Genomic DNA, 18,648 nt, shown 5'->3' on the forward strand with positions numbered 1-18,648 from the left:
GGTGTGGTGGCTCACGCCTGTAATCCTAGCCCTCTGGGAGGCCGAGGCAGGTGGATCGCTCAAGGTCAGGAGCTGAGACCATCCTGAGCGAGACTCCGTTTCTACTAAAAATAGAAATAAATTATCTGGACAACTAAAAATATATATAGAAAAAATTAGCCGGGCGTGGTGGCGCATGCCTGTAGTCCCAGCTACTCGGGAGGCTGAGGCAGAAGGATCGCTTAAGCCCAGGAGTTTGAGGTTGCTGCGAGCTACGCCGATGCCACGGCACTCTAGCCCGGGCAACAGAGTGACACTCTGTCTCAAAAAAAAAAAAAAAAAAAAGAATTGTATTTCATTGAAGAATCTTGCATATGTAATAATTAGAAGCAGTTATTTCTAGAGCTTAGGTCCATGGCAAAATGGGACAATAGGCAGAGGCTGGATTGAGGAGAGTTTTTATTTTTTTTGAGACAGAGTCTCGCTTTGTTGCCCGGGCTAGAGTGAGGGCTAGAGTGAGTGCCGTGGCGTCAGCCTAGCTCACAGCAACCTCAAACTCCTGGGCTTAAGGGATCCTACTGCCTCAGCCTCCCGAGTAGCTGGGACTACAGGCATGTGCCACCATGCCTGGATAATTTTTTGTATATATATATATATTTTAGTTGGCCAGATAATTTCTTTCTATTTTTAGTAGAGACAGGGTCTCGCTCTTGCTCAGGCTGGTCTCGAACTCCTGACCTCGAGCAATCCACCTGCCTCAGCCTCCCAGAGTGCTAGGATTACAGGCGTGAGCCACCACGCCCGGCCTTTTTTTTTTTTTTTTTTTTTTTTAAGTGAGACAGCGTGGCCTCACTCCGTTGCCCAGACTGGAATACAATGACACAATCACAGCTCACTGCAGCCTGGAACTTCCAGGCTCAAGTGATCCTCCTGTCTCAACCTCCCAAGTAGCTAGGACTATAGGTGCATGCCACTGCGCCCAGCTGATTTTAAAAAACTATTTTGGTAGGGACAGGCTCTTACTGTGTTACCCAGGCTGGTCCCAAACTCCTGGGCTCAAGTGATCCTCCCACCCTAGCTTCCCAAAGTGCTGGGATTATAGACATGAGCCACTGCCCAGCCCTGACGGTAGTCTTAATGCTATGCTAAGGAGCTTGGCTTTAGGTGAAAGAGAGCCACTAGATATTTTTCAGTTGGAGACTGGCATGGGAGGATTTCTATTTTTAGGAAGATGACCTTTCTTCTAATATAGAGAATAATTTTGATGGTGGCCTTGCCTGAAGGCACAAAGACAAATTGTGGTTGTCCAAGGGAGAGGTGATGCGAGTGAGGATGTAAAGGAAGGAGCAGCTGTAAGAATATTTAGACGGACTAGCTGATTGATTGGGTGTTGGAATTGAGGCAGGAGTAATCTGGGATAAAACCCAGGCTTAGGTGACAGGGCAGATAATGGTGACATTAGGGAAATGAGCAATTTGAGGAGCAAGATAATTTGTTTTGGACACCTTGAGTTTAAAATGCCTGTGGGATGTAACAACAATGATGCCAGTCAGGCAGGAAGTCTGCTGCTCTTAAGTAGTTGTGGAGCTGACATTAAAGATTTGGGAATAGTCCCCCTCCACCCTGTCTGGCACTTTGTTCTAGCTACTCCTCCTTTCCTTTTTATATTTTACACTTAAGACTCATCTAGTTTCTCCTTTCTCATGGATCTCCTCCTGTGTAAACAGTAGGTTTATTTATATAGGCGCGGTGGCTCACGCCTGTAATCCTAGCACTCTGGGAGGCCGAGGCGGGTGGATCGCTCAAGGTCAGGAGTTCGAGACCAGCCTGAGCAAGAGCGAGACCCTGTCTCTACTAAAAAAATAGAAAGAAATTATCTGGCCAACTAAAATATATATAGCAAAAATTAGTCGGGCATGGTGGCACATGCCTGTAGTCCCAGCTACTCGGGAGGCTGAGGCAGTAGGATCACTTAAGCCCAGGAGTTTGAGGTTGCTGTGAGCTAGGCTGATGCCACGGCACTCACTCTAGCCCAGGCAAAAAAGTGAAACACTGTCTAAAAAAAAAAAATATATTTATATAAAGGTTTGACAAGGTTAGCCTTCACCACGAGAATTGCTGATGGGATTTTAATTCAACTTCCCAGGCTACAAGGTATATGAGGGCAGAGATTATTTCTCTCTTGTTCATAGTTGTGTTTGTAGCACTTATTAATAGAACAGTACTGGCAAATGAATGAGTGAATGAAGGGATGAATCATGAAATCACATGAAGAGGAAAGTCTATTGGGAATGCCCTTTCTCTAAGACTGATCCTTTCCATGAAGCATTTCTGAATTGATTCTTGGAGAATAAAGAGTTGGAGGCGCGCGCTTCAGGCAGAGGCAGCAGCAAGAGCAGAGGCAGGGATGTGTAGGGCAGAATGGGGGTGTGTGATGGAGTGGCAGTGAAGTATAATAACTCTTACCGTGTGTCTCCAGTCATTGCAGAAAACCTAATAACATTAACAGGTATGTTTTAATAGTGTCTGTGATGTGTTCTCGGTATTGTGTTTTGCTTACAAGTTTCTGTGCATGGATAGATGAGGCTTAGATATATAAATTATGCCCAATCTGAGACAAAACTGTTTTGATCTGGCTCTTTGTGTCCATAGCCTAATGCTAGGCCTCCTTGAAGCCTTCTGTGAATCCCAGGCAGAATTTACTACTTCCTAGTCTGTATTCGTGTGGCATACTATATGATATCTGTCTCTAACATTATATTTGCTTATTTTCATGTTTTATTTGTTTAATAACCCTGGCCATGTCTTTAATAATTCCTAGGGTCTAGCATGTAGTAGACATTAATTAAATGTTTGGTAGATAATTGAGCAAATGGAGGTTTGCGCCCAGTATCAGCCACATTAAATAAGAACTGTGTTCTGCTTCTGTGTGCTTTTTCTCTTGTAGCTCTTTGTAGTGGATGTCCAGACAAGCCAGATCACCAAGATCCCCATTCTGAAAGACCGGGAGCCTGGCGGTGTGACCCAGCAGGGCTGTGGTATCCATGCCATCGAGCTGAATCCCTCTAGAACACTGTTAGCCACTGGAGGAGACAACCCCAACAGTCTTGCCATCTATCGACTGCCTACACTAGATCCTGTGTGTGTGGGAGATGTAAGTTTTTCCAATAGATTGTGGTTAAAGGTAGCCTTGTTTTTAAATAGGGCCCAGTAGTTAGACCCTCCTCCCACCAGCTCACCTGGAAAGGGGTGGTTTCCTCTAGATTTCTGCTGACTCCAGAGACATGGGGGTGCAGTGTGGAGGTGGAGCTGTCAGAGTGAGGACTGGACTCCTCATAAGGCCTAGTGTATGTTTGATAAAGGGGCAAGCAGCACACCTCAGGGGCCGACAGCAGTGGGCTGCTGTTTGAATCCACAGTGTCCGCATATCTCCCACTACCCATAGTCAGAGAGCAAAGTTTACTAAATCATTCATTCAGCAACCATTTATTGAGTCTTCTGTGGGTCGGCATTGTTTTAGACACTGGGGGCACAGCAGTGAATGAAACAGACAAAGCTCCTATCCCCTGGAAGGCTGCATTCTAGAGGAGAGTGACATAGAAACCAAAATATTAATATAAACCAATAAATATTTACCAGTAATATATCAGTTTGATAAGTGCCATGGAGAAGAGTAAAGGCAGGTTAAAGGGATAGTGAGTGAGGCAGAAGATGCTGTTTAAGAGGATAGAGAAAGCTTCATTGATAAGATGGTATTTCAGCAGAGAGACTTAAAGGAAATGAAGGTACAAGCCATATAGATATCTAGAGGAAGAAAGTTCCAGACAGAAGATAGGACCCAGAGGTAGAAGGCCAGAGCTGTGTGTTCACTGGACACGTTTATTACCCATAGTAATGCTAGTTTCATTTCAGCTTTGAGCTCTTCAAGATAGAAGCTAAAGATTGTGGGATCATGCCCTGTAGGTTAAGGTCACCAGCGATTGGAGTTGTAATTTTTACAAAGATATTTTTAGTCACACTTGTATACTTTTCAGGAGAGTTCATTACAATCCTTATTTCACTAATTTGTTTTTTGTTTTCCTCCCTGTACCTGTCACTCTCTTCTCTCCAAGGATGGACACAAAGACTGGATCTTTTCCATTGCATGGATCAGCGACACTATGGCAGTGTCTGGTAAAGTTGCCCTTTTATAGGGAGCTTTTGGTGTGGTAGGGAGGGAGGGATAGAGACTGAAAATGGATAGTAGTGGGATGGGAAATAGCCCAGTAAACAGAAAGACCACTGGCCAGGGGCCAGGAAATCTTGTTTCCAATATTGGCTTTCTCTGACTTACCATGTGTCTTTGGATAAGTCATTGCCCCTGTAGCTGAATTCCTGGCCTCAAAGCAATCCTCCCACCTCACTCAGTCTCCCCAAGTGCTGGAATTACAGGCCTGGGCCATTGTGCCCAGCTTGTGTCTACATCTTAACTTCAAGGTGTGTGAAGTGGAAATACTAGCATACTTCCTCTATTGTTCATACTTTCTCTGCCTTGCTCCAAAAAGCATATATGGTAGCATGTTAGCTGAAACATTTTTGTGGGGCTTCATTGAGATAATGGTTGTGAAAGGGTTTTAGAAAAGTTAATGTGCTCTCCAAAGTATTAGGAGCAATTATCATTTACTGTACTACTGTGTGGCATTAAATTTCTTGTTGATAAATGGAGGAATTTCCTTTCCAGTGGTTAAAACAGCCAGAAAAAAAAATATGGATAAATGAGTGTAGAGAAATTAACCTAGAGATACACAAATGCTTTGTTTTGTTGGGGTTTTTTTTGAGACAGAGTCTGCCTTTGTCAACCTGGGTACAGTGTAGTGGCGTCAGCCTAGCTCACAACAACCTCAAACTCTCAAACTCAAACTAGCTCACAACCTCAAACTCCTGAGCTTAAGCGAACCTCCTGCCTCATCCTCCTGAGTACCTGGGACTATACAGGTGCACACCATGCCGCCCAGCTAGTTTTTCTATTTTAAGTTGAGACAGGATCTCACTCTCACTCAGGCTGATCTCGAATTCCTGAGCTCAAGCAATCCTCCTGCCTTGGCCTCCCAGAGTGCTAGGATTACAGGTGTGAGCCATCATGCCATCCTATAAATGCCTTCTGAGTACCCACAGCAGCCTAGAAAGTTGGCTCAGAATGCTAACCAGCTTTGCTAAGTACCCATAGATAATAATACAATCCTCCTCCTTCTAGATTCCCAAGAAAAATAGTATAATGGTCATTAAACTAAGTACTTCACATATGTTATCTAGACAGTACTAGTAAGTTTGCATTATTAACCTCATTTCACAGATGAGAACATTTAGATTCAGAGAGGTTATTATAACTTACCAGTGACTACACAAGTGGTGACAGATGGAGCCAGGATTTGAATCCAGATCTATCTGCTCTCTCCTGTTTCACCAATGTTGCCCAGACTGATCTTGAATTCCTGGCCTCAAGTGATCCTCCCACCTTAGCCTCCCAAAGCACTGGGGTTACAGGCGTGAGCCAACCTCTTTTGGATTCTTAGCATAGCAGTATTCTTCTGGTGTGAATATTTAAAATTTTTTTAAAAAGCAAGCAATAGAAAGCAGCCAGAAAGGAAAACAAATCTAATAAAGAAGCATAGTCAGGCTGGGCGCAGTGGCTCATGCCTGTAACCCTAGCACTCTGGGAGGCCAAGGCAGGCGGATCACTTGGGGTCAGGAGTTCGAGACCAGCCTGAACAAGAGCGAGACCCCGTCTCTACTAAAAATAGAAAGAAATTATATGGACAGCTAAAAATATATATATAGAAAAATTAGCCGGGCATGGTGGCACATGCCTGTAGTCCCAGCTACTCGGGAGGCTGAGGCAGAAGGATCGCTTAAGCCCAGGAGTTTGAGGTTGCTGTGAGCTAGGCTGATGCCACGACACTCTAACCCAGGCAACAGAGTGAGATTCTGTCTCAAAAAAAAAAAAAAAAGGCAGCATAGTCAGAAGTCAAAATTAGGCCAGGCATGGTAGGTCACGTCTGTAATCCCAGCGCTCTGGGAGGCGAAGGTGAGAGGATCACTTGAGGCCTGGAGTTCGAGACAAGCCTGGGCAATGTAGCAAGACCCCATCTCTACAAAAAAATTTTTAAAAATTAGCTGAGTGGGCTGGGCAAGATGGTTCACACCTATGATCCTAGCACTGTGAAGGCCGAGGGGGGAGGATAGTTTGAGCTCAGAAGTTAGAGACCAGCCTGAGCAAGAGTGAGACCCTATCTCTACTAAAAATAGAAAAAATTAGCCAGGCATGGTGGTGCGCACCTGTGGTCCCTGCTACTCAGGAGGCTGAGGCAGGAGGATCACTTGAGCCCAGGAGTTTGAGGTTGCTATGAGCTAGGCTGACACCATTCCACTCACCTGGGCAACAGAGTAAGACTCTGTCTCAAAAAAATAAAAATAAAAACACTAAAAAAGATAAAAATTAGCTGGGTGTGGTGGCATGTACCTGTAGTTCCAGATGCTCAGGAGGCTGAGGCAGGGTGATTGTTTCAGCCCTGGAGTTTCAAGAGATTTGCAGTGTTAGGAGGGCACCTTCTGGTCTCAAAGAGTTGGCAAATAACTTTACTGGAAAAGAAATTTTATCTTTTTATAAATTAAAAAAATAAATTTGCAGGGGCCATGCTAATTTTCTCTGTATCGTTCCAATTTTAGTATATGTGCTGCCAAAGTGAGCACTGGAAAAGGAATTTTAAAATAATTTTTGTTTTTTAGTGGTTCTTTTTTTTTTTTTTTTTTTTTTTTTTTAGAGATAGGGGTCTCGCTCTTGCACAAGCTGGTCTCAAACTCCTGACCTCAAGTGATCCTCTCACCTTGGCCTTCCAGAGCACTTGGAATTACATAGTGGTTCTTGATATTCTGTTTTATGGCTATAACGTAGCCCTGTTGTTGAACATACAGATTGTTCTGAATAAACATCTTTATATATGGATCTTATGATAGTGGATTATTCCTAGATGGGAATATATACTTTCAGCGTTTTGTTGCATATTGTTCAGTTGTACTCCAAAAAGATGATACCATTTTTAGTTTGCCACCAACAGTGTATTCAGGGCTCAATCCAAAGAAGTGTTCTTGGTTTTTTAAGTGCTTTGTTATTGTTCAATAAGGAAAATGACTTACTTTTTTAAGCATTCATTTTATGTAGAACAGTCATTCTTAATAAAGGGATTGTGGTCCCTGTGGGTCCATGAAAAGCCTAAGGAGGCCCATGGACCTCCCCTGAAATTGAATGTAAAATGTGGTATTTTTGTGTAATTTTCTAGACAAAGGAACTGTAACATTCCTAAGTCTCTCAAAGGGGTCCAAGGCTCAAAAAAGGTTAAACACCACTAATCTAGAGTGAGGGTTCCCAAACACTACTGCCCACTAGAAGTCGGTGGATGTATGCAAAGTGACCTAAGCATTTAGCTTGGAAAGTTACTGAGCTTTATCAAACTATATAAAGTTCTCTTTTTAAAAAATTGCAACTATGTTAAGCTTAAAGATTATATTTTAGCTCATAGGCCTTAGTTGAAGAGTTCTCTTAGGATAGCTATTAAAATGCCTACTGCTCTGTGTTTAGGGTGGGCCACTTGACCAAGCTTCAGCACATATGAGGATGATGCACAAACAGTTAGACTATGAAAGCCCACCTTGGCCTCTCTGGGATTGTTCCATGGAGGATTGAGTATATCTGACTTCTGTGGTCTCCCTGCCTTGCAGGCTCACGCGATGGTTCTATGGGACTCTGGGAGGTGACAGATGATGTGTTGACCAAAAGTGATGCGAGACACAATGTGTCACGAGTCCCTGTGTATGCTCACATCACTCACAAGGCCTTAAAGGATATCCCCAAGGAGGACACAAACCCTGACAACTGCAAGGTCCGGGCTCTGGCCTTCAACAACAAGAACAAGGTATGAACTCATCAAGGGATCCCTGAAGCTATTCCTCTTGCTTATGTATTGGGAGATGGACTCCCCTTTCCACTCCCCAAGTCACTGCTTGCTATATAGTTTGGTTCTGTGCCCACAGAGTACTTCTTAAAGGCCAAGGGATGCTGGTGAGAAATTATAACTGAGGCTGTGAAACCCACTCCTTAGATTGATCTCGGCAGTATTTCTCTGAGTGGCTGTATTTGCGGGTCAGCCTCCCACTTTCCCCAGGGCCACTCTGATTTGACTGTCTCATTTACACATGCTTTTGCAGGTGCTCTATTTTGGGCTTGATTTTCATACTTTCCTCTGCAAGTAATCACTTTTTTTCTCTTTGGTATTCAGTTTCTTTTCATTCTTCATTGCCTTTCCCTTCACACTGCCACCAAGTCTTGCCTAACCATTAAGTCAAATCTCCTGACACTGAGGTTTTAATAAAAGTAGAGTGTTTGGATATAGACCCAGAGCCAGAGAAAGCCTTCTCCAAAATCTGAATCAGGCCACAATTTGAAGGGTAGCTGCATTAACTCCTATCTGCCATCCGTATTTATGGCCTAAGGGTACATTCATCTCTCCTAGATTGGAACCTCCACTCATAGCTCTCATCTGAGACTTATGAAACTGTCCTTCATGTGTGTGCTCTGCTCTGACTCTCCAACAGGATGTCATGGGGGTGATTGCACAGTAAGGACTTTCTGAACATGGGTGCCTGTGTTCTTGCCAGCAGCCTCAATTTAATATGCTGTCCAGCTGCATTCCACAGGGTGAGGCAGTAGACTGATGATTACTGGCACCCCTGCTGGAATCATCGTGGGATAGGAATAAAGGACCCTGACCTTCACAGTCTTCCTCTGCTTACTATTGTACATTACTTGCTACAGATTGGAATATAACCTTTCTTTCATTACTCTTGCAGGAATTGGGAGCAGTATCTCTGGATGGCTACTTTCATCTCTGGAAGGCTGAAAGTACACTGGCTAAGGTGTGATGAACATGACTTGGTGATTTTACATAGTAATTTACCACATAGTTACAGCACATTAATTCTTCGTACCTGTAATCCCAGCTATTGAGTAGGCTGAGGTAGGAAGATACCTCGAGCCCAGAAGTTTGTGAGCAACCTGGGTGATAAAGTGAGACCCTGTCTCCAAAAAAAAAACAACTTGAATTCTCCCTGAACCTTTTCATTCTTGTTCAGAACACACCAATACTCCAACGGGCTGAGCATGTTCTTACATAATACATGAAATTTTGAATCTGGCATGCCTCTCTTGAAAGGAAAGTCTTTGAAAAAGATCAGAGCAGGTGATTCTTTCAGATTACAAGGGCTTCCTGAGAGACTCCTTTAACTAGCAGTTCTCCAGTCCACCATGCTTAAGTATTTGCAATAATTAGTTTAGAGTCATCTATAATTATTGACTACTTGGCATGTTGTACGGGCAGGAAGACCTAAATGTTAGACACCACTGGAAACTGAAGGTCAATCAAATTAAGATAAACCATCCATGAAACAATCATGTAAGGTAATGAGAAATGGATTTATTAATAATTTATAGTACAGGTTGAGCATTCCTAATCTGAAATCTGAAATGCTCTCAAAATCTGAAACTTTTTGAGTGCCAACATGAAGCCACAAATGGAAAATTCCATACCTAACACCTTTGCTTGCCTATGGTTCAATGCACATCAACTTTGTTTCATGCACAAAATTTATAAAAATATTGTATAAAATTACCTTCAGGTTATGTGTATTAAGGTTTATATGAAACAAATGAATTTTGTATTTAGACTTGGGTTCCATCCCCAAGGTATCTCATATATATGCAAATATTCAAAGATGTTAAAAAATCCAAAAGTCAAAACACTTCTGGTCCCAACCATTTCAGATAAGGGAGATTCAACCTGTTTTTACAAGTGTTAAACCTACATGTGCATCCATTTACCTCCTTTTTCTCCTAGAGGGTTTAGCTGCTTTTTAGTTCTGCGATAGGCATTTTCTCAAGAGGAAGCCGGGCACTTGGAATTATTTATTCCTTCGTGTCACAGCAGCCTGGAGCTCCACTGACTTCGCGTGGTATCTTACATACAGTAGACACCACTGAGGATTTGCTAAGTGACAGGGATCCAGTGTTGCAGCTGATTTGGGTTGCCTGGGATGAAGCCAGTCCTATGAATGTGCTTTCTGTGGTACACAGTTCCCACTCACTCGAGGAGTTGGGCTGAGAGTAGCCAGAAATCAGCACCTTTATATGAAGAGCAGTGAGGAGGGTAGTGGCCTTTCTGGGCAGACAGAATAGTGTGGGACCTTGGCTTTAGTGCCCCAGGGTTATTCCTAGAAATAACCTGTCTTTTCCCGGTAGTTCTTTTTTTTTTTTTTTTTTTTGGAGACAAAGTCTCACTCTGTTGCCCTGGCTAGAGTGCCGTGGCGTCAGCCTAGCTCACAGGAACCTCAAACTCCTGGGCTCAAGCGATCCTACTGCCTCAGCCTCCCGAGTAGCTGGGACTACAGGCATGTGCCACCATGCCAGGCTAATTTTTTTCTATATATTTTTAGTTGTCCAGATAATTTCTTTCTATTTTTTAGTAGAGACAGGGTCTCGCTCTTGCTCAGGCTGGTCTCAAACTCCTGACCTCGAGCGATCCTCCCACCTCGGCCTCCCAGAGTGCTAGGATTACAGGCGTGAGCCACCGCACCCGGCCTCTTTCCCAGTATTTCTGATTACTTCTTCTGGATTTTCCTTTTTCCCTAACCTATGCTCTTCAGTACCTCGATCTTATTGGTTATTACAGTTACCTTCTCTTTCTCCTGCTTACAAAGGGGTGGAGTAAGGTGTTATTTCCTTAGTTAGAGCTTATCTTTGTCTCTAACTCTATGTGGCTTGTGTATGAGGGAAGCCTACAGAGGTGGGAGTCTCAGACTAGTGCCCTTGCCTTACTCTCTGGTGATGGCCACGGGTCCACCTCTCCTTTCTGTTTTTAGCTCCTCTCCACCAAACTACCATATTGCCGTGAGAATGTGTGTCTGGCCTATGGCAGTGAATGGTCAGTGTATGCAGTGGGCTCCCAGGCTCACGTCTCCTTCCTGGATCCACGGCAGCCATCCTACAACGTCAAGTCCGTGTGCTCCCGGGAGCGAGGCAGCGGTAAGAGTCCCAGTGTGCTACAGTTACATCGCATGTGGGTTTTGACATTCATTTTCCAAACAAGTATAGTGATCTGCATGGAACACATGGAAGTGTTTGATGACACAAGAGGGGAACTTAAATACCTGCCTCTGGCCGCAGAGTTTCAAGCACCACAGAAAAATGTGTGGCCACAGAAGCCTTTGGTATAAACCACCGGTTAGGATATTAGTGGTTTCCATGTTCTTTCAGGGAGCCCTACCTTCTGTCCTGTGGTAACTTTTTGCTGGGGCCCTGCCTGAACTAAAATTCAGTTCATGCTAAGGACTGGCATGGTATGGTAAGGAGGAGTTTACACAGGGGCATGAGAAAACATTTGGGGTGATGAATATGTTCATTATTTTGATTGTGGTGATAGTGTCTTTGATGTATACATATGTGAAAACTTCAAATTGTATACTTTAAATATGTACAGTGTATTGTACAATGGTTATACCTCAGTAAAGCTGAAGAAAATAATGAGTTTAGTTCTGACCACTGGGTGAATTTAGGCTTCAGCCTCCAGTCTTTTATAGCATATTCTCTTTAAGAGCACTCTCATTCTTTATTGGTGGGGGAAAAAAGATACGTTTATACTTACTTTTAAGGTTTCAGAATACCTTTTACTGACATCTCATTTTATCCTACCAAGAACCCTGTGGAAAGCAGGTAGGAAAAGATAGTGTTAACCCCATTTTACAGCTGAGACTGAGACCCAGAGCAGTTATAATAAATAATTTGCCCAGTATTATATAGCTTGATGGGGGAACAGCTAGGGACCAGAATCCAGATTATCCAGCTTAACAGAGTGTATTTTCTTCTTTTATCTCACTTTGTCACCTTTCTTGGACAAAAATGTGGCTATGTTATCCTGAGAATCCTAAAAGATACAGTATGGATTACAATTTATCTTTTTTCAAGTAGTATTTATTACCATGCAGATATTGCAAAATGGCTTTTGGTTTTGGTTTCTTTTTAATTATAGTTAACACATTCACATTTTAGAACAGAGAATAATGCATATAATGAGAGTAGTAGAGAAAGGAATAAATAGGTTTGGCTGGAATGGTATGTGCAATGCAAAGTTTTAAGGGATTTTGGGTTACTAATGGAGGCAGCTTTCATATCTAATAAGGAAATTCTGGTACCATAGATATTATCAAGTTCTTACGTGCCAAAAGACACCTTCATAGCCCATGCACTTATTTATTAACAGGTGCGGCAGATGTATTTTCTTTATGACCCAGAGTGATGAGGTGATTTGTCTTTTTTTTTTTTTTTTTGAGACAGAGTCTCACTCTGTTACCCGGGCTAGAGTGCAGTGGCATCACCCTAGCTCACAGCAACCTCAAACTCCTGGGCTCAAGCAATTCTCCTGCCTCAGCCTCCCAAGTAGCTGGGACTACAGACATGCGCCACCATGCCCGGCTAATTTTTCTATATATATTTTTAGCTGTCCATATAATTTCCTTGTATTTTTAGTAGAGACGGGGTCTTGCTCTTGCTCAGGCTGGTCTTGAACTCCTGAGCTCAAATAATCCACCTGCCTGGGCCTCCCAGAGTGCTAGGATTATAGGCGTGAGCCACCGCTCCCGGCCTAGGTGATTTGTCTTAAATTCACTGTGAGTGAGAGACAGTACTCCTTTGGGCACTTAAGTTCTGGGCTTTTTGCCACCCTCATAACACACTTAATACCAGATAAAGACTTCTTGCAGTGGCACAGTAGTGGTTTTAGGAAATAGAGGGAATCCTTATTGATACAATGATTTATAAATGTGCAGACTGCCCTGAATTGCAGTATATGTTGGAAACATATAATGGAGAAGAGCTTAGAGTTATGAAAAATGACTCCAGAGTGAGCTGAGAGGCAGCAAGGAGGTTCCAGACATACTTACGGTTTTTGGCCAAAAGCATCTTGGGCATCATCAGGAATCTGGCACTTCTCCATGACTTATTCGAGGCTTCCTGTTAGTGTATGGATGGGCAGTGTGGCATCAGAGTTCTCTTTGCTTTTGCATGAGCTATACTTGCCATTGAAAAAGCACTGTCTGCTGTTTGGGGATGTAATACAAATGCAACATTAGCAAAATTCAGGCTAGCAGACAGTCAAGCTCATTACACTTCACTTTGCTCTCTTGCAGGGATCCGGTCAGTGAGTTTCTATGAGCACATCATCACTGTGGGCACAGGGCAGGGCTCCCTGCTGTTCTATGACATCCGAGCTCAGAGATTTCTGGAAGAGAGACTCTCAGCTTGTTATGGGTCCAAGCCCAGACTAGCAGGGGAGAATCTGAAACTAACCACTGGCCAAGGCTGGCTGGTGAGTAAGCCCCTGCCTAAGATGATTGCTGGACAGTGGCAGAAAAATTGTCTTCCCTCTACCCACCCCCAGTAATACACCACTTTCCCCTAATTTTGCTTTTGTGTCTTCTTACTCCCCCTGGGAAAACTGAGGCCTAGTAAAACACACTGGTTGACCTAGGATTCCACCCAAGTGGTAAAAGAGCAGGAAGTATAAGGAACCTCCTACCATGGCTGCCAGTGAATCATTAACGAGTTTGGTTCCAACTGTCCTGAAAAGACCGGAGCTTGTGTAGCAATTCTTCAGCCTGCTCAGTTCCACTCTAATGTTTAGTTGGAAAAATGAGGTCCCAATTCCCGTAAGAACCAATCTCCTGACATCAGGTTTTAGGTACAGGACGCCTCTCAGGAGACCAGAAAGCATTCCTGTCCCTTCCTCCCGTTTCCTGCTCCGTGGCCTAGAAGTGCTAACATAATCTCTTTTCTTTTCTCATAGAATCATGATGAAACCTGGAGGAATTACTTTTCAGACATCGATTTCTTCCCCAATGCTGTTTACACCCACTGCTACGACTCGTCCGGAACGAAGCTGTTTGTGGCAGGAGGTCCCCTCCCTTCAGGGCTCCATGGAAACTATGCTGGGCTCTGGAGTTAATGATAACTTAACTCTCTCCCAAAATGCAGAGATTTACACTAACTTCCATCCTCAGTTTCCTTGTTTGTTTTGATTTTTTGTTTTTGAATTGTGTGAAGCTCTCATATTTTAGTGGGAACACCAGAGTTTGCCTATGGTTTAGGCACTTAATAGGAGGAAGCTCCGTACAGAAATCTGAAGGTTGTTTTTTTTTCTTTTTTCTCTTTTGGTAATCAGAATTTTACTATCTTTTTTTCTTTCTGGCTTTTCAACCAAATATTATTGCTAATCCCTATTTGTATTTTTCCTTTAAGTGACACACACTTTCCCCTCTCTGGCTTCTTTAGGCTGAAATGACATAGTCTTTCTCAACCTTACTTCACTCTTGAGAGGTAGGGCTCCTTTATAATTACGTGGTTGCTGTCAGACTTTCTGTGAAAGTTTGGGAGCCGTGTGTGCGCGCGAGCGCGTGTGTGAACTTGTATGCCTGTAGGTACTGTGTGTCCCTGAAATGACCTGGAGTGAGGATTACTTGTAATTAAAATATTTATAAAAGAAACAACCTTATTCACAGAGTCCATCGCTGGGATTAGTCTGTATCTTGTTTTTTAAAGTCTAACAACACTGATAATAGGAAGTAAAAACAGAAAGGAAAACAAATCACCACTGAGAAAACAAACACTTTGAGTCAGATTGCAGGCTTCCTGCATTGCCACCCATTGCCAGGACTTTGAAGTGATCCAGCCCTACCTGTATTCCTACCTGTGTGTCCCCCAGGTGAGAAGTACGTGTCACTTGTACTTCCCAAGCTCCCATCTGCTTAGGCAGTGGCCACTCCCCTAAAACATCAGTCTCCATCCAGAGGCAGCTCTGGAGGCTGCAAAAGGCTTCATAGAACTTGGTAAAGAGCATCCCCATCTCAACCTCTCTCTCACCCTCAAACAAGACCTGATCTGGTATTTCAGGGGCCTGGAGTTGGGGTGTCTCAAGTCTGCTAAGATTCACATATAGTCCCCTTGGCTTTGAGGAGAAACTTCTCCTTTGCCATTTTTCTAAACTCCCCAGTAGATTTTGCTGTTATTTTCTAAATTCAGTTCAGTCCAAGAGGGTGGGGGTGAGCAGGGTTTTATCTGTGTGTAGTGAGTGCTTCATGTGTGGAATGTTTGTTTGCTCAGTGCAGTGGGACTTGGGGTCGAAGCCACCCCTCCTATTCTGTTGGCTCAGCCCTGTGACGGTGATGGGGTGGCCTGCAGCCAGCATCGTCGTGCATGTAACAGCATCGATGTGATTAGTAACGTGTCTGTTCCTCCCTTGAACTGTCTAGTCTGAGGTTTTTAAACTCCCAGGCTTAACTGTGATGTCTACTTGTTCCCTGCTTTTTATGCATCATGTCGAAGATAACAGCTATTCTTACCCACAAATTCCTCCTCTAAGCACATACTCTGCTTCTCTGTCAACATCCCATTCTGGGGAAAGGAAAAGTATTTATTCCTATACCCCAGTTTCTTAGTTGCTCTCCCAGTTATCCCCCTCTTCTCTGAGTGTCAGTGGGGAAACTGGGAAAGAGTGTCCTCTTCAGGTGGGGGCTGCTGGGGAGGGGAGACAGCCAAGTCCACCCTAGTTGGTGGTACACAGCATACACCACAGGTTCTGGAATTCTCATCTTTGAACCTAGAGAAATAGGTGCTATAAACAGGGAATTAAGCAAAATGCTGGATGCTACAGATCTTTTAATTGTCTTAATTTTTTTTCTATTATTAAACTACAAGCTGTAGATTTCTTAGTTCTCACAGAACTTCTATCATTTTAAACTGATTTGTATATTTAAAAATAAAAATCTTAAGTAGGATGTTTTGTACTGTTGCCAGACCCTCTTCTGTGATGGGTAATACCTTTGATTGTTTGAGATTTTCTGTTTTTAAAAATGTAGCACTTGACTTTTTGCCAAGGAAAAATAAATAAATATTATTCCACTGCAAAATGGTTTGAGTATTGTATAGCCAAGAAAGAGCCTGTAGGAAAAAGTTCCCAAATTACTGGTTGGAGGGTTGTCTTGAGGGCTGGGATTGTTTGGGGCAGTAGGGGAACACAGGGTTCCCTCAAGGTTAGAGGCAGGTCAAGGGCGGAGACACAAATACTAAGGCCTGCTTGCTCCTGGTTCCCAGTTCTGGCCGAAGATCAGCTACTCTGAGGTCCAGCTGAGGGTGGAAATGCCCAGGAGAACTAGCATGGTACCTGAAAAAAACAAATAAAACCAATGGATGAAAATGAGGAGAGAGGATGCTAGTCCTTACACTGACTGGTTTTGAGCAAGGTGACCAGCTCAGGGTTGGTGATGGTTCCCTGAGAATAACTATGAAAGCGGCTACACAGTGCTCTGGAAATAGGTATCATTTTTTTTGTAGTTGGAACCATAAATCCTCTCTGCCCTTTTTAAGGAGAGGACACAGTGACCATAGTGAGTGATGCTCTTCCCAGAGCTTGTTTGGGGCTGTAGCTGAGAGAAAGGCGGACTGCTGAATCACACCACCCTCCTTGCACAGGGCCACTGAGCCTGGCAAGGCAGAGCCTGTTCCTCTGCCACATGGTATTTGTTCTTTCCAGGGCAAGCTATATCCAGCTGCTCTTTGCACCTGCCTTAGAGATTGACTGGTTCAGAGCATGACTCACATAGGGACCTATATGATCAAAGGCTGCAAGACAGGAAAGAGGGAAGTGATTGAGCTGAAACAATTTGAGAGGGCTTCCTAGAGGAGAAGAGTTAACATTTGGAAAGAGACTGGAGGTAACCTTTCCCAAAATGAGTTCAGAATACCAGATCCTAGAAGGAAAAAGGAGAGGGAAAAAAATACTGGATCCTTAATTAACAGCATTGGTGTTTGCAAAATGTTCCATCATCAAATCATTTTTTGGGAAATGCAGATTAAAACAAAGGCATTTCACCCTTTACTGTCAGTTTTTTGGTATGTTACTATGGGACTCATTCCATGGAACATGCTCAAAGAAAGGTGACTTAGGGGATGGTGGGGTAGGCCTAGCTGGGCCTCTAGACTCTGGAATCTTGGCCCTGCTCCCATTTTCCAACCAGACTTTCCAGTGAAATGTGTATCACAGAAGGGCTTTGTGGACTTTATGGGGTCCCTTTCCTGCCAGCAGTCCTTACTGCCTTCCATGAAAGAACTTCTTGTTCTCTCTCAGCCCACATGCCACATGCCACATGCCTCATTCCAAATGGTCTACTGGCTCCTCCCCTCATCCTTTGGGTCCTTTTGCAGAAGGCTTTGGAACTGAACTAAATTCCTGGGCCTTCAAGCTTCGTTTATGCTTGAGATATCTGGTCCCCTGCCACTCTAGGAGCTGATTATTGATCTGGCCCTTAGTGTTCCTAATAAAGCTAAAGCTACTCCCAGTCCAGGCTTCTCTGATCCAGCTGCCACCCAGACAATTCCTAGCACAGGTACCCAGAGAGCAAGTCAAGATGTCACGACCCTTGGCTTAGTGTCGGGTCAATCTTGTAAGGAGTCGGCCTATGTATGATCCAGGTGTTTTTTTTTCCCTCCATTTCAGTTGGCTGGTGTCTGGAAAACAACAGTGTGGGGAGAGGGTGATGAAGAGGAGGAATCACTCACTAAATGCTATTTGCTTCATGCTAGTTCATCCACATCTCTCTTCATGCTAGTGTGTTGAAATGACTGGAAGCTTTGGGAGGGTAGAAACATGGGCTTTTAATTCTGGAACCACTGATGAAGACAGTGGAAAGCTCAGATTTCTTAGCTAGGTTCTTCTGCCTTACCTCAGCTCCTCCAAAGAATAATCTGGTGGAAAAAACACAGGAACACTACCATTGGACAGGAAGGTAAAAACTGAACTCAGGAGGGGTTGTGGGGTCTTTTATGATTCAGCTCTCCCAGACAGAGGTGTGAGCTATCTTCTCAGAATCCCCTTGGGTCGGGCCTCACATCGAGACACTTCCCCTTGATTAGTGTATAATTGCTGAAGTCAGAATTTTTAAAGGATAATAATATTAATTGCGCTCAGAGTCATGTTTACTGTGCTGCTTTTAAGCTGTATTCAGAGCTGTAATTAACATCCCTAGTGCTATGGACAGGAAGAAAACAAATGATCAACTCATGTCTTAAAGAAAAACTTCCGCTCATGCCTGTAATCCTAGCACTCTGGGAGGCCGAGGCGGGAGGATCGCTCGAGGTCAGGAGTTCAAAACCAGCCTGAGCAAGAGCGAGACCCTGTCTCTACTAAAAATAGAAAGAAATGATCTGGACAGCTAAAAATATATATAGAAAAAAAATTAGCCGGGCATGGTGGCACATGCCTGTAGTCCCAGCTACTCGGGAGGCTGAGGCAGGAGGATCGCTTGAGCCCAGGAGTTTGAGGTTGCTATGAGCTAGGCTGACGCCACGACACTCTAGCAGGGGCAACAGAGTGAGACTCTGTCTCAAAAAAAAAAAAAAAGAAAGAAAAGAAAATAAACTTCCCTCATGAGTGATTATTTTTTTCTTAGCTGGTGGCAACCTGGACAGAGGACTGGAGGTAATGAGGAGGCTTCTTTGTTCTCCAGGGTCAAGGCCATTTGCCAACAGCAGGGAAG

General features: G+C 43.7%; 1 protein-coding gene and 1 non-coding gene across 2 annotated transcripts in view; one reads left to right on the top strand and one right to left on the bottom strand.

Annotated features, from left to right (window-relative positions):
* DCAF12 (DDB1 and CUL4 associated factor 12) overlaps positions 1-16,023 on the top strand; it is a 36,392-nt gene extending 20,369 nt beyond the window's left edge. Inside the window, exons 3-9 of the mRNA XM_045562964.1 lie at positions 2,927-3,133; positions 4,092-4,152; positions 7,735-7,928; positions 8,863-8,928; positions 10,927-11,089; positions 13,249-13,427; positions 13,905-16,023. Coding sequence (XP_045418920.1) covers positions 2,927-3,133; positions 4,092-4,152; positions 7,735-7,928; positions 8,863-8,928; positions 10,927-11,089; positions 13,249-13,427; positions 13,905-14,063 — 1,029 coding nt within the window. The 3' untranslated portion in view covers positions 14,064-16,023. The remainder of the gene's footprint in view (positions 1-2,926; positions 3,134-4,091; positions 4,153-7,734; positions 7,929-8,862; positions 8,929-10,926; positions 11,090-13,248; positions 13,428-13,904) is intronic.
* LOC123646743 lies at positions 6,604-6,708 on the bottom strand. Its single transcript, XR_006738002.1, has one exon. It is a non-coding gene; the product is annotated as a U6 spliceosomal RNA (small nuclear RNA).
* Positions 16,024-18,648: the final 2,625 nt, after the last annotated feature.

This window comes from Lemur catta, chromosome 10, assembly GCF_020740605.2.
Source record: "Lemur catta isolate mLemCat1 chromosome 10, mLemCat1.pri, whole genome shotgun sequence".
Classification (NCBI taxonomy): domain Eukaryota; kingdom Metazoa; phylum Chordata; class Mammalia; order Primates; family Lemuridae; genus Lemur; species Lemur catta.